The sequence below is a fragment of the Sparus aurata genome, chromosome 18 (genome assembly GCF_900880675.1).
Source record: "Sparus aurata chromosome 18, fSpaAur1.1, whole genome shotgun sequence".
Lineage (NCBI taxonomy): Eukaryota > Metazoa > Chordata > Actinopteri > Spariformes > Sparidae > Sparus > Sparus aurata.
In genome coordinates, this window is record NC_044204.1 from 24,944,541 (window position 1) to 24,958,752 (window position 14,212).

The following is a 14,212-nucleotide window of genomic DNA, read 5'->3' on the forward strand; positions in this document are numbered from 1 at the left end:
GTTATTCATTGTGTAGTTCGCTATCCATGGTTCTGAACGCACATTTCTGGTAGTGGGTTGTTTTAACCAGGTGACAGAAACTACAATGCACTCATTGACAAGAAAATACTATGTTTAATTGTATAGAGTTAGCCACCTTGTCGGTTAGAATTTTACACATTGATTCATATCCTTGGAAATATCATCTAACAATACAGGTACAATATATTGTGTCTTTTATCAGCAATGTTATTTAAGACTCTCGCTTGACTTTGCTCATGGTTTCTGTCTTAAATTTATTTTTTGTATCTGATTTTATTGAAAATATTAACTTGAGCAATCTTCCCATAGTGTGGATATTTTCAGTACTGTCTTATACCCACAACATGCTGACTCTTCAATTTGTCACTCTGTTATTAAAATAGGTCTTTCTTTTTTTCAAATACCAGAAGACATAAAAGACTGACTTTTAGAATCAGTATAATAACACCGACTGTTATGCTGACTGACTTTTTGAAATATAGAACTGCTTGACTGAATGCTCATTGGGAAATTAAGAATGAAAGGGTCCTGCTAATATTGTTATGTGTTGATGCTGGATGTAGTACTTCCAATTGTCCACATGAGGACATTGTAGACCATCACATTTGAACTTCCTATGTGGAGGCTCGGGGCTCCTCCCAGATTCAGAGGATGATGATGTTTCTCTGGCGATTGAAACAAAGAGACTCAGTGGACGAGCGAGAACGGTGCTACGACCATTTTCTTGTTGTGGTATAAATGTGCAGAAGAAATAATTTCGCGTACTTTGCTATCATGTTTAATTTCGCTTTTTGACTGACGTTATTGGCCGATTGTGTCTCTATGCCTTTTTTCAACGCCTGGAATAATGCATTTACCGAACAGGACGAGCTCTGTGTGGATATATCTCTTGGTCGTGCTGCTGGATTGTTACTGGGAAGCGGTGTCTGGGCAGCTCTCTTACTCCGTCTCAGAGGAGGTGAATCTGGGGACTGTTGTCGGAAACATCGCTAAAGATCTGAACATCAATGCCCAGGATTTGGAGTCCCGTATGTTTCAGATCGTTGCTGGATCAAAGAGAAAATATTTCGAGGTAAACATGAAGACTGGTGTCCTGTACGTTAATGAGAGAATAGATAGAGAGGAGCTCTGCGGAGATGAGCCCAAATGTTCGCTCAGTGTAGAAGCAGTTATCAATAACCCACTGAAACTGTACCGGATTGAAATTATAATCCTAGATGTGAATGACAATTCCCCTTCATTTCTTAGCACGTCAGAGATAATCGACATTAGTGAGAACACGGCAGCTGGGGCTAAATTTCCTCTGCATCCTGCAGACGATGCAGACGTCGGTAGAAATAGTGTAAATACCTACAAACTGAGCCAGAATGAATACTTCTCTCTCGCTACACACAAAGGAGAGAGTGTTACTCCTGAATTAGTGCTTCACAAAGTTTTAGACAGAGAAAAACAGTCTGTGATTCGACTCACATTAACTGCTATTGACGGAGGAACACCTGCTAAATCAGGCACTATGGTGGTTATAGTTAACGTCTTGGACAATAATGATAACGCTCCTGTATTCAGTCAAACTCTGTACAAAGCCAGTGTCCATGAGAACGCCAAGATTGGAACAGCAATAATAACTCTAAATGCTACTGATTTAGATGCAGGACAAAATGGACAAGTGTTTTATTCATTTAGTAAAGCAGGCCGAGGGAAACAAACTGATCTGTTTGACATAGATGAAAAAACTGGAACTGTGACAAATAAAAAAAATATCGACTTTGAAGAAAATAATGCTTTTGAGATCAGAGTACAAGCCAGTGATGGAGCTTCATCTCCTCTCACCTCACACGCGAAATTATTGATTGAAGTTTTAGACGTCAATGACAATGCCCCTGAAATTTCGGTGACGTCACTACTGAATGCGGTTAAAGAGGATGCCTCCATTGGCACCGCCATTGCACTTGTTTCAGTACTTGACAAAGACGGAGGTAAAAACGGGATGGTGAACTGTAAAATTTCCAACAACGTCCCTTTTAAATTAGAGTCAAATTATAAGAATTACTATTCCTTGGTGGTGGACGGTCCTCTTGACAGAGAGAGCGCGTCTCAGTACAACATCAGCATCACTGCTACTGATGAGGGCAGCCCCCCACTGTCCAGCACGAGCGTCATTAATGTACACGTGTCTGATGTGAATGATAACGTACCTCTGTTCACAGAAAACATAATCAATGTATATGTGAAGGAGAACAGTCCAGTGGGAGCAATTATTAAAACTGTAACAGCAACTGATGCTGACGTTGACCAGAACAGTCAGGTGAGATATTCATTTTTACAAAGTAACACGAACACATTACCGTTTTCTACAATGATAAACATCAACTCAGAGACTGGAGATATAGTCAGCCTGCAGTCTTTTAACTTCGAGGAGCTAAAAACGTTTCAATTTAAAGTTCAGGCCACAGACTCTGGTGTTCCTCCGCTCAGCAGCAACGTGACTGTGAACGTTTTAATACTCGATGAAAATGACAATAATCCAACAATTCTCGCGCCCTATTCTGAGCACGGCTCCGTTAACAGTGAGAGCATCCCCTATTCTGCTGAAGCGGGATACTTTGTGGCAAAGATCAGGGCTGTAGACGCAGACTCTGGATACAATGCGCTGCTGTCTTATCACCTGTCTGAGCCCAAAGGAAACAACCTCTTCCGGATCGGAACCAGCACCGGAGAGATCAGGACTAAGAGGAGAATGAGTGACAATGACCTGAAAACTCACCCCTTGGTGGTGTTGGTCTCTGATAACGGAGAACCCTCCCTGTCAGCTACTGTGTCTATTGATGTGGTGGTGGTTGAAAGCACAGCTGACATCCAGACTCAGTTCAGACATGTGCCCATAAAGGAGGAGAGCTTCTCTGATTTGAACCTGTATCTGCTGATCGCCATTGTGTCGGTGTCAGTCATCTTTCTGCTCACTCTCATCAGTTTAATAGCTGTCAAATGCCACAGGACAGACGGCAGTTTCAGCAGGTACGGAGCCCCCATGATCACAACCCACCCTGACGGGAGCTGGTCTTACTCCAAATCTACTCAGCAGTATGACGTGTGTTTCAGCTCAGACACGCTCAAGAGTGACGTAGTGGTTTTCCCCGCACCGTTTCCGCCTGTAGATGCGGAACTGATCAGTATAAACAGCGGAGACACTTTTACAAGAACTCAGACTTTACCCAACAAAGAAAAGGTAAGAACGTATTTGCATTCAATACTCATAGTAGAGAATAGTTAAATGTTCCATTGCACTTTGTGCTAGATAAGATAATGAGTTACGCAATGCTGCAGTATTGTTTACATTATTATTAAAAAAGAGTCTTACAAGTCCTGTTCAGAATACAAGAAACCAGAATGAAATTGACTGTTCTTTTGAATTCAGAAGGATATGATGTCACGTAAAAGTAATTAATGTCACTGAGTTTGTGGTTTGATATTGTAGACTGTTAGCTTGCTGTTCAGTAAGTTTCAGTTGGGTTTGTCCCTTTGGCTGCAGATTTGCAGTCTCGTGTTTGTCGCTATCCGTGGTGCTGAACACAACTTTTGTTATTAAATAACCTGCCATTCCAAGACCATGTTGCAAAAGAAAATGTAATCGAAGTGCAGAGTGTTTTGAAATACAATTACACATATCTTTGGCATTAACAACTTATAATGTGGTTCAGATTTCACAACATTTCCATTAGGAAGCTCGGTTGATATAATTTTAAGAGTCAACTTCCTTTAGATAAATAAAAGTCAGTGAGTGTTTCTTGATGTCAACTCACTGCCAGTCTGTAAGGCTTTTGTTTGAGCATTACGTTTATTTCTAAAAGAGGCTGTAATTGATATTATTAACATTACATCACAGAGTTGTTCTCTTAATCAGTGGACTAAACTTTATTGCGTTTTATTTCACCTTTTTACTGTTGCAATTGCTTCACGTTGAAAGAGAATTGAGTATGTTTTCCACTTTCCAATGTCAGTATTTTTGATGTTGAGTGTACCTATAGATTATGTCCACGTGGGGACGCCGTAGACCACCACATTTAGACGGTCTCTTCGGTGGCTCGGGGCTCCTCCCAGATTCAGTGGATGATGTTTCTGTGGGCTTTGTTACAAAGAGAGGTCGGACGACAAAGCACGGCTGTCTCGTTGGTCGTGAAAATGCGGAAATATTTGTATTAAATTTTCGTTCTTGATCTCGATCTTGGGTTGTCTTGCCGTATTGCCCGGTTTTGCCTTCATGCTCTTCCGACGTGTGGAATAATGCATTTTCCGAGCAGGACGAGCTCTGTGTGGATATATCTCTTGGTCGTGCTGCTGGATTGTTACTGGGAAGCGGTGTCTGGACAGCTCTCTTACTCCGTCTCAGAGGAGGTCAATCTGGGGACTGTTGTCGGAAATATCGCTAAAGATCTGAGCATCAATGTCCAGGATTTGGAGTCCCGCATGTTTCAGATCGTTGCTGGATCAAAGAGAAAATATTTCGAGGTAAACCTGAAGACTGGTGTCCTGTACGTTAATGAGAGAATAGATCGAGAGGAGCTCTGCGGAGATGAGCTCAAATGTTCGCTCAGTGTAGAAGCAGTTATCAATAACCCACTGAAACTGTACCGGATTGAAATTACAATCTTAGATGTCAATGATAATTCCCCGTCATTTCTAAGAACGTCACAGTTCATCAATATTACTGAAAATACAGTAGCAGGGGCAAGGTTTCCTCTGCATCCTGCTGACGATGCAGACGTAGGTAAAAATACTGTAAACACCTACAAGCTGAGTCAGAATGAACATTTCTCTCTCGAATCACATAAAGGGGAGAGGGTAGCTGTCGAATTAGTGCTTCAGAAAGTTTTGGACAGGGAAAAGCAGTCTGTGATTCGACTCATATTAACTGCTATTGACGGAGGAACACCTGCTAAATCTGGCACTATGGTGGTTATAGTTAACGTCTTGGACATAAATGATAACGCTCCTGTATTTAGTCAAAAGCTGTACAAAGCCACTGTGTATGAAAATGTTAAGATGGGAACATCGATAATAACACTAAATGCTACTGATTTAGATGCAGGACAAAACGGACAAGTGTTATATTCGTTCAGTGAAGTAGGCCGAGGGAAACAAACTGATCTGTTTGACATAGATGAAAAAACTGGAACAGTAACAAATAAAAAAAATGTCGACTTTGAAGAAAATAATGCTTTTGAAATTCGAGTACAAGCCAGTGATGGAGCGTCCTCCCCGATGACCTCACACGCCAAATTATTGATTGAGGTTTTAGACGTTAATGACAATGCCCCTGAAATTTCTGTGACGTCACTACTAAATGCAGTTAAAGAAGATGCGTCCATTGGCACCGCCATCGCACTTGTTTCAGTACTTGATAAAGACGGAGGTAAAAACGGGAAGGTGAACTGTAAAATTTCCAACAACGTCCCTTTTAAATTAGAGTCAAATTATAAGAATTACTATTCGTTGGTGGTGGACGGTCCTCTAGACAGAGAGAGCGCGTCTCAGTACAACATCAGCATCACTGCTACTGATGAGGGCAGCCCCCCACTGTCCAGCACGAGCGTTATTCATGTGCACGTGTCTGATGTGAATGATAACGCACCTCTGTTCACAGAAAACATAATCAATGTATATGTGAAGGAGAACAGTCCAGTGGGAGCAATTATTAAAACTGTAACAGCGACTGATGCTGACGTTGACCAGAACAGTCAGGTGAGATATTCATTTTTACAAAGTAACACGAACACATTACCGTTTTCTACAATGATAAACATCAACTCAGAGACAGGAGATATAGTCAGCCTGCAGTCTTTTAACTTCGAGGAGTTAAAAACGTTTCAGTTTAAAGTTCAGGCCACAGACTCTGGTGTTCCTCCGCTCAGCAGCAACGTGACTGTGAACGTTTTAATACTCGATGAAAATGACAATAATCCAACAATTCTCGCGCCCTATTCTGAGCACGGCTCCGTTAACAGTGAGAGCATCCCCTATTCTGCTGAAGCGGGATACTTTGTGGCAAAGATCAGGGCTGTAGACGCAGACTCTGGATACAATGCGCTGCTGTCTTATCAACTGTCTGAGCCCAAAGGAAACAACCTGTTCCGGATCGGAACCAGCACCGGAGAGATCAGGACTAAGAGGAGAATGAGTGACAATGACCTGAAAACTCACCCCTTGGTGGTGTTGGTCTCTGATAACGGAGAACCCTCCCTGTCAGCTACTGTGACTATTGATGTGGTGGTGGTCGAAAGCATGGCTGACATCCAGACTCAGTTCAGACATGTGCCCATAAAGGAGGAGAGCTTCTCTGATTTGAACCTGTATCTGCTGATCGCCATTGTGTCGGTGTCAGTCATCTTTCTGCTCAGTCTCATCAGTTTATTAGCTGTCAAATGCTACAGGACAGACAGAGATTTCAGTAGGTACGGAGCCCCCATGATCACCACCCACCCTGACGGGAGCTGGTCTTACTCCAAATCTACTCAGCAGTATGACGTGTGTTTCAGCTCAGACACGCTCAAGAGTGACGTAGTGGTATTCCCCGCACCGTTTCCGCCTGTGGACGCGGAACTGATCAGTATAAACAGCGGAGACACTTTTACCAGAACTCAGACTTTACCCAACAAGGAGAAGGTAAGATCAGCTCATTTGCAATGGTCTACAAATCAAGATGACTGAGTGTTACTAAATGCTGGCTTTGTTTACCATTCATGTATTTGTCATTCATATAGTTTCCCCTTTCTTATTTAGTCATATCTCACTGTATGTGCTCAGTTGTTGTGTAAACTGATTTCCTCGAGTGATCCGACTGAATCTTTTAAAAAATGGTGAAGCTTTGCGCCTGTAATCATCTACACTTGCAGGCCTAAAACAGTGTCTTCAATGTAGTAGTCGCTGTCCATGGTGCTGTAGACGGGAACGAGCCTAACCCAACAAGACCATCCTGTTGGTGTTGTACTATTTAATTTCTACATGGCAAGTAATACATTGAATTGGTTTGGGTGCAAATTATGTTCCATAAATCAAATGGCGGATCAGATTTCGCTGTTTGTCTGCTTTTTGTCCATCCGATTGTTACAATAGACGCCGATTTTGAACTGGCTTGATAATTTCATTCCGAGGCACTTCTTTTTCTGCCAGATCTTGCAATTTACTTTCATCCTCTCTTCGTTGAGCATATCAATAATGATCCTTAGAGTTTTTCTACTTTTACGCCATTCAATTCATGGTATGTTATAAATGATTGTTTGCCTGGATGACACTTTATTGTAAGGCTTAAAGATGCCAGTCAAAGCAGATGTGTTGAACCCTATTTTAAAATACATCAAACGTTGCATATTACCAGATAATACGACCAGTTAATTCAGTATGTTTCTAAGAAAGAAATCTTCTCTGTCTGGCTCTCTGTTCGTTTAAAAGTTGGTTACTTTGGGCTGAGAATTAAAGAGAGGTGATTTGTGTCATGTTATAGTCGCCTACTTGGTTTGTAATGTAATCAGTCCACACGTCCATACGGGGGCGATGTTAGACCATAAAACAGAAAAGGTTTAGCTGAATGCCTGACGCCCCTCCCAGATTAAGAGCGTGATGATATCTTTCGTGGGCTTTGACACAAAGAGACGCAGACGCACAGAGAGAGGACTCGGGCATTATCTGCATTGTGGGGGAATCACAGGGAAAAGGGACGCAGTTTCCCTTAATACTCGCCATCCATTTGGCTCGTTCCTATGCTGAATTCACGTCGCGTTGGATTATGTTTTCCATTAACGGGAGTCCCGTGGTGGCATACGTGTTGTTTGTGCTGCTGGATTGTTACTGGGAATCGGTGTCTGGGCAGCTCTCCTACTCCATATCTGAAGAGGTGAATCCGGGGACTTCTGTCGGAAATATAGCCAAGGATCTAAACCTCAGCGCTGATGAACTGGAGTCTCGTATGTTTCAGATTGTTACCGGATCCAAGAGAAAATATTTCGAGGTAAATTTGAAGACTGGTGTTCTCTTTGTCAATGAGAGAATAGACAGAGAGGAGCTTTGTGCGAAGGCAACGAAGTGCACAGTGAGTGTAGAGGCTGTGATAAATTCTCCCTTGAAGCTATATCGGTTAGAAATAAATATTCTAGATGTAAATGATAATCATCCCACTTTCAGTGCGAATTCACAAAGTATTGAAATAGCCGAAAGCACACTACCAGGGACGAAATTTCTTGTGTTGTCGGCCTATGATGCCGATGTCGGAAAAAACGGCATCAGCACGTACAAGCTAAATCAAAATGAACATTTCTCATTATCAGTGAACAAAGGAGAGAGTGTTTCTGCCGAGCTGGTCCTTCAGAAACCTTTAGACAGAGAAAAACAACCAGTGATTAAACTCACATTGACTGCTGTGGACGGAGGAACGCCTCCGAAATCCGGAACATCACAGATAATAATCAAAGTTTTAGACAATAATGATAACATCCCAGTCTTCACCAAATCATTGTATAAAACAACCATTACTGAAAATGTACCGCTTGGCACCTCACTAATAACAGTAACAGCGACAGACGCTGATGATGGACCAAACGGTGAGATTTCATATTCACTGGGCAGCAAAGATCAGGATCATGTTTTGGAAATATTTCAAATTGATGAGCACACAGGGTTAATAACAGTTAAGGGAAAGATTGACTTTGAAGAGCACTCGGCTTTTGAGATACGCGTGCAAGCTAGTGACAAAGGCTCTCCTCCAATGGCAGCACAGTGTAAAGTACTAATAGAAGTGGTGGACTTAAATGACAATACTCCTGAAATATCTGTAACAAATTTAATGAACAGAGTGAAAGAAGATGCAAAAGTGGGTACTGCTGTAGCACTAGTGTCAGTCCTGGACAGAGACGGAGGGATAAATGGTGCAGTTCACTGTGATATTAAAAATGAAAGTCCCTTTAAATTAGAAACAAATTATAAAAACTATTATTCTTTGGTAGTAGACGGACAGCTGGACAGAGAGAGTGCTTCACGTTATAATGTGACCATCACAGCTACAGATGATGGAATCCCTCCTCTCACGAGCACCAGCGAAATTACTGTTCATGTTTCAGATGTCAATGACAATGCACCTCGTTTTTCAGATACTTTAAAAAATATTTATTTACGAGAGAACAGTCCGGTAGGAGCTGTTCTAAAAAGAATATCTGCAGTTGATGCGGACATTGATCAAAATGCGCAGGTGAGCTACTCAATTCTAGAAAATAACAGTAACTCAGTCCCCCTGTCCACAATGGTGAACATCAACTCAGAGACTGGAGAAATCATCAGTCTGCAGTCTTTTAACTTCGAGGAGATAAAAACGTTTCAGTTTAAAGTTCAGGCCACAGACTCTGGTGTTCCTCCGCTCAGCAGCAACGTGACTGTGAACGTTTTAATACTTGATGAAAATGACAATAATCCAACAATTCTCGCGCCCTATTCTGAGCACGGCTCCGTTAACAGTGAGAGCATCCCCTATTCTGCTGAAGCGGGATACTTTGTGGCAAAGATCAGGGCTGTAGACGCAGACTCTGGATACAATGCGCTGCTGTCTTATCACCTGTCTGAGCCCAAAGGAAACAACCTCTTCCGGATCGGAACCAGCACTGGAGAGATCAGGACTAAGAGGAGAATGAGTGACAATGACCTGAAAACTCACCCCTTGGTGGTGTTGGTCTCTGATAACGGAGAACCCTCCCTGTCAGCTACTGTGACTATTGATGTAGTGGTGGTCGAAAGCACGGCTGACATCCAGACTCAGTTCAGACATGTGCCCATAAAGGAGGAGAGCTTCTCTGATTTGAACCTGTATTTGCTGATCGCCATTGTGTCGGTGTCGGTCATCTTTCTGCTCAGTCTCATCAGTTTAATAGCCGTCAAATGCCACAGGACAGATGGCAATTTCAGCAGGTACGGAGCCCCCATGATCACCACCCACCCTGACGGGAGCTGGTCTTACTCCAAATCTACTCAGCAGTATGACGTGTGTTTCAGCTCAGACACGCTCAAGAGTGACGTAGTGGTTTTCCCCGCACCGTTTCCGCCTGTAGATGCGGAACTGATCAGTATAAACAGCGGAGACACTTTCACCCGTACTCAGACTTTGCCCAACAAAGAAAAGGTAAGAACATATTTGCATTCAACACTCAAAGTAGAGAATAGTTAAATGTTCCATTGCACTTTGTGCTGATAAGATAATTAGTTACGTAATGCTGCAGTATTGTTTACATTATTATTAAAAAGAGTCTTAGTAGTCCTGTATTGGATTAAACAAAACCAGTATTAAATCGACTGTCCTTTTGAATTCAGAAGGATATGATGTCACGTAAAAGTAATTAATGTCACTGAGTTTGTGGTTTGATCTTGCAGACTGTTAGCTTGCTGTTCAGTAAGTTTCAGTTCAGTTTGTCCTTTTGGCTGCAGATTTGCAGTCTCGGTGTTTGTCGCTATCCGTGGTGCTGAACACAACTTTTGTTAAATAACCTTCCATCCCAAGAACATGTTGCAAAAGAAAACGTTATTAAAGTCCACAGTGTTTTGAAATACAATTACACATAGCTTTGGCAATAAAAACTTGCAATGTAGCACATATTTCACAACATATCTATTAGGAAACTCTTTTGATTCAATCTTAAGAGTCAACTTCCTTTAGATAAATGAAGGTCAGCGAGTATTACTTGATGTCTTCTCACTGCCAGTACTGAAAGGCTTTTGTTTGAGCATTAAGTTTGTTTCTAAAAGAGGCTGTAATTGATATTATCAACATTATATTACAAAGCTGTTCTCTTAATCAGTGGACTGAACTTTCTTGCGTTTTAATTCACCCTTTGACTGTGCAATTGCTTAATGTAGAATGAGCATAGAGAATGTTTTCCACTTTCCAATGTCATTGTGTGTGATGTAGAGTGTATGTAGTGATTATGTCCACGTGGGGACGCCGTAGACCACTACATTTATACGGACTCTTCGGTGGCTCGGGGCTCCTCCCAGATTCAGTCGATGATGTTTCTGTGGGCTTTGTTACAAAGAGAGGTCGGACGACAAAGCACGGCTGTCTCCTTTGGTCGTTAAAATTGCGGAAATATTTTTTTGAAATATTTCTTTCTTGATCTCGATCTTGGGGTTGTTTTGTCGTATTGCCCGGTTTTGCCTTCACGCTCTTTCGACGTGTGGAATAATGTATTTACCGAGCAAGACGAGCTCTGTGTGGATATATCTCTTGGTCGTGCTGCTGGATTGTTACTGGGAAGCGGTGTCTGGGCAGTTCTCTTACTCCGTCTCAGAGGAGGTGAATCTGGGAACTGTTGTCGGAAACATCGCTAAAGATCTGAACATCAGTGTCCAGGATTTGGAGTCCCGCATGTTTCAGATTGTTGCTGGATCAAAGAGAAAATATTTCGAGGTAAACCTGAAGACTGGTGTCCTGTACGTTAATGAGAGAATAGATCGAGAGGAGCTCTGCGGAGATGAGCTCAAATGTTCGCTCAGTGTAGAAGCAGTTATCAATAACCCACTGAAACTATACCGGATTGAAATTATGATCTTAGATGTGAATGATAATTCCCCGTCATTTCTCAGCACTTCGCAGATAATTAACATTAGTGAGAACACGGCAACTGGAGCAAGATTCCCTCTACACTCTGCTGACGATGCAGACGTCAGTAAAAATACTGTTAACACCTACAAACTTAGCCAGAATGAACACTTCTCTCTTGCTACACATAAAGGAGAGAGTGTAACTGTCGAACTGCTGCTTCAGAAAGTTTTAGACAGAGAAAAACAGCCTGTGATTCGACTCACACTAACCGCTATTGACGGAGGAACTCCTGCTAAATCAGGCACTATGCAGATTATAGTTAATGTCGTGGACAGTAATGATAATCCTCCTGTATTCAGTCAAACTCTGTACAAAGCCAGTGTGTATGAAAATATGAAGATAGGCACATCGATTATAACACTAAATGCTACTGATTTGGATGTCGGTCACAATGGACAAATATCATATTCTTTTAGTGAAATAGACCAGGGGAAACAGACTGATCTGTTTGCTATAGATGAAAAATCCGGAACTGTTACAAATAAAAAAAATATCGACTTTGAAGAAAAGAATGCTTTTGAGATCAGAGTACAAGCCAGTGATGGAGGTTCTCCTCCTCTCAACTCGCACACAAAATTATTGATTGAGGTTTTAGACGTTAACGACAATGCCCCTGAAATGTCTGTGACGTCACTACTGACTGCGGTTAAAGAAGATGCGTCTATTGGCACCGCCATCGCACTTGTTTCAGTACTTGATAACGACGGAGGTAAAAACGGGATGGTGAATTGTAAAATTTCCAACAACGTCCCATTTAAATTAGAGTCAAATTATAAGAATTACTATTCGTTGGTGGTGGACGGTCCTCTAGACAGAGAGAGCGCGTCTCAGTACAACATCAGCATCACTGCTACTGATGAGGGCAGCCCCCCACTGTCCAGCACGAGCGTTATTCATGTGCACGTGTCTGATGTGAATGATAACGCACCTCTGTTCACAGAAAACATAATCAATGTATATGTGAAGGAGAACAGTCCAGTGGGAGCAATTATTAAAACTGTGACAGCGACTGATGCTGACGTTGACCAGAACAGTCAGGTGAGATATTCATTTTTACAAAGTAACACGAACACATTACCGTTTTCTACAATGATAAACATCAACTCAGAGACAGGAGATATAGTCAGCCTGCAGTCTTTTAACTTCGAGGAGTTAAAAACGTTTCAGTTTAAAGTTCAGGCCACAGACTCTGGTGTTCCTCCGCTCAGCAGCAACGTGACTGTGAACGTTTTAATACTCGATGAAAATGACAATAATCCAACAATTCTCGCGCCCTATTCTGAGCACGGCTCCGTTAACAGCGAGAGCATCCCCTATTCTGCTGAAGCGGGATACTTTGTGGCAAAGATCAGGGCTGTAGACGCAGACTCTGGATACAATGCGCTGCTGTCTTATCACCTGTCTGAGCCCAAAGGAAACAACCTCTTCCGGATCGGAACCAGCACCGGAGAGATCAGGACTAAGAGGAGAATGAGTGACAATGACCTGAAAACTCACCCCTTGGTGGTGTTGGTCTCTGATAACGGAGAACCCTCCCTGTCAGCTACTGTGTCTATTGATGTGGTGGTGGTTGAAAGCATGGCTGACATCCAGACTCAGTTCAGACATGTGCCCATAAAGGAGGAGAGCTTCTCTGATTTGAACCTGTATCTGCTGATCGCCATTGTGTCGGTGTCGGTCATCTTTCTGCTCAGTCTCATCAGTTTAATAGCCTGTCAAATGCCACAGGACAGACGGAAGATTTCAGCAGGTACGGAGCCCCCATGATCACCACCCACCCTGACGGGAGCTGGTCTTACTCCAAATCTACTCAGCAGTATGACGTGTGTTTCAGCTCAGACACGCTGAAGAGTGACGTGGTGGTTTTCCCCGCACCGTTTCCGCCTGTAGATGCGGAACTGGTCAGTATAAACAGCGGAGACACTTTTACCAGAACTCAGACTTTACCTAATAAAGAAAAGGTAAGATTCCAAACTTAATTTTCTCGTTTAATTGAGACTAATTTCCGCTCTGGTATCATGTATTATGTTACAATGTGCAAGTCTGAAACGTCACAGACAATGTGCATTGTTATCTAAATATATTGTATTGTTTCCAAGAAGGTGAAACAATTCTCTGTTGTGTGTTTCTCCAGCCATTTTCTTTACTCTGATCAAACCTTTTTAGATATTCTTTCAACTGTTTCATCTATGGCGTTCGCCATGATGCTCTCTCCATGGTGCTGAAATATGCGACGATTACACTCTGGTAAAATTATAAAGCATGGCAGTGGACATAGTGATAAACGAGATTTAATATGGTTCTTTATCACTCAGAGGAATGATCTCCTTTTTGATTATTTATATCGTAGGAATAATGTATAACAATATTTAGTTCATAGCCTTGCAGTTATTTCAAGTGGCCATGGGGCGACACTATAGACCGTGACACCGCCAGCTGGTCGCTGATGTGTAAAGGCCCCTCCCACACTAAAATGATCATTTTGCCCGTGCTTTGTTAGAATGAGAGGCAGGGTGAAGGGGGATGGATATAGAAAACATCCCGGCATATAATTTCGTC

The 14,212-nt window shown here is 42.2% G+C and overlaps 1 protein-coding gene across 23 annotated transcripts in view; it reads left to right on the forward strand.

The window, feature by feature from the left end:
- LOC115568595 (protocadherin alpha-C2-like) overlaps positions 1-14,212 on the forward strand; it is a 195,076-nt gene that overhangs the window by 104,708 nt on the left and 76,156 nt on the right. Inside the window, exons 1-2 of one of the 23 annotated variants that reach the window (XM_030396018.1) lie at positions 686-913; positions 4,348-6,681. The exons of 18 other annotated variants lie outside the window; for them this stretch is intronic. In XM_030396018.1, the coding sequence (XP_030251878.1) occupies positions 869-913; positions 4,348-6,681 (2,379 nt within the window). In that variant the 5' untranslated portion in view covers positions 686-868. Of the gene's footprint in view, positions 1-685; positions 3,248-4,170; positions 6,682-11,060; positions 12,752-14,212 lie in introns of those variants that run through there. 4 more of the 23 variants (XM_030396020.1, XM_030396022.1, XM_030396017.1 and 1 more) reach the window with 4 other exon arrangements.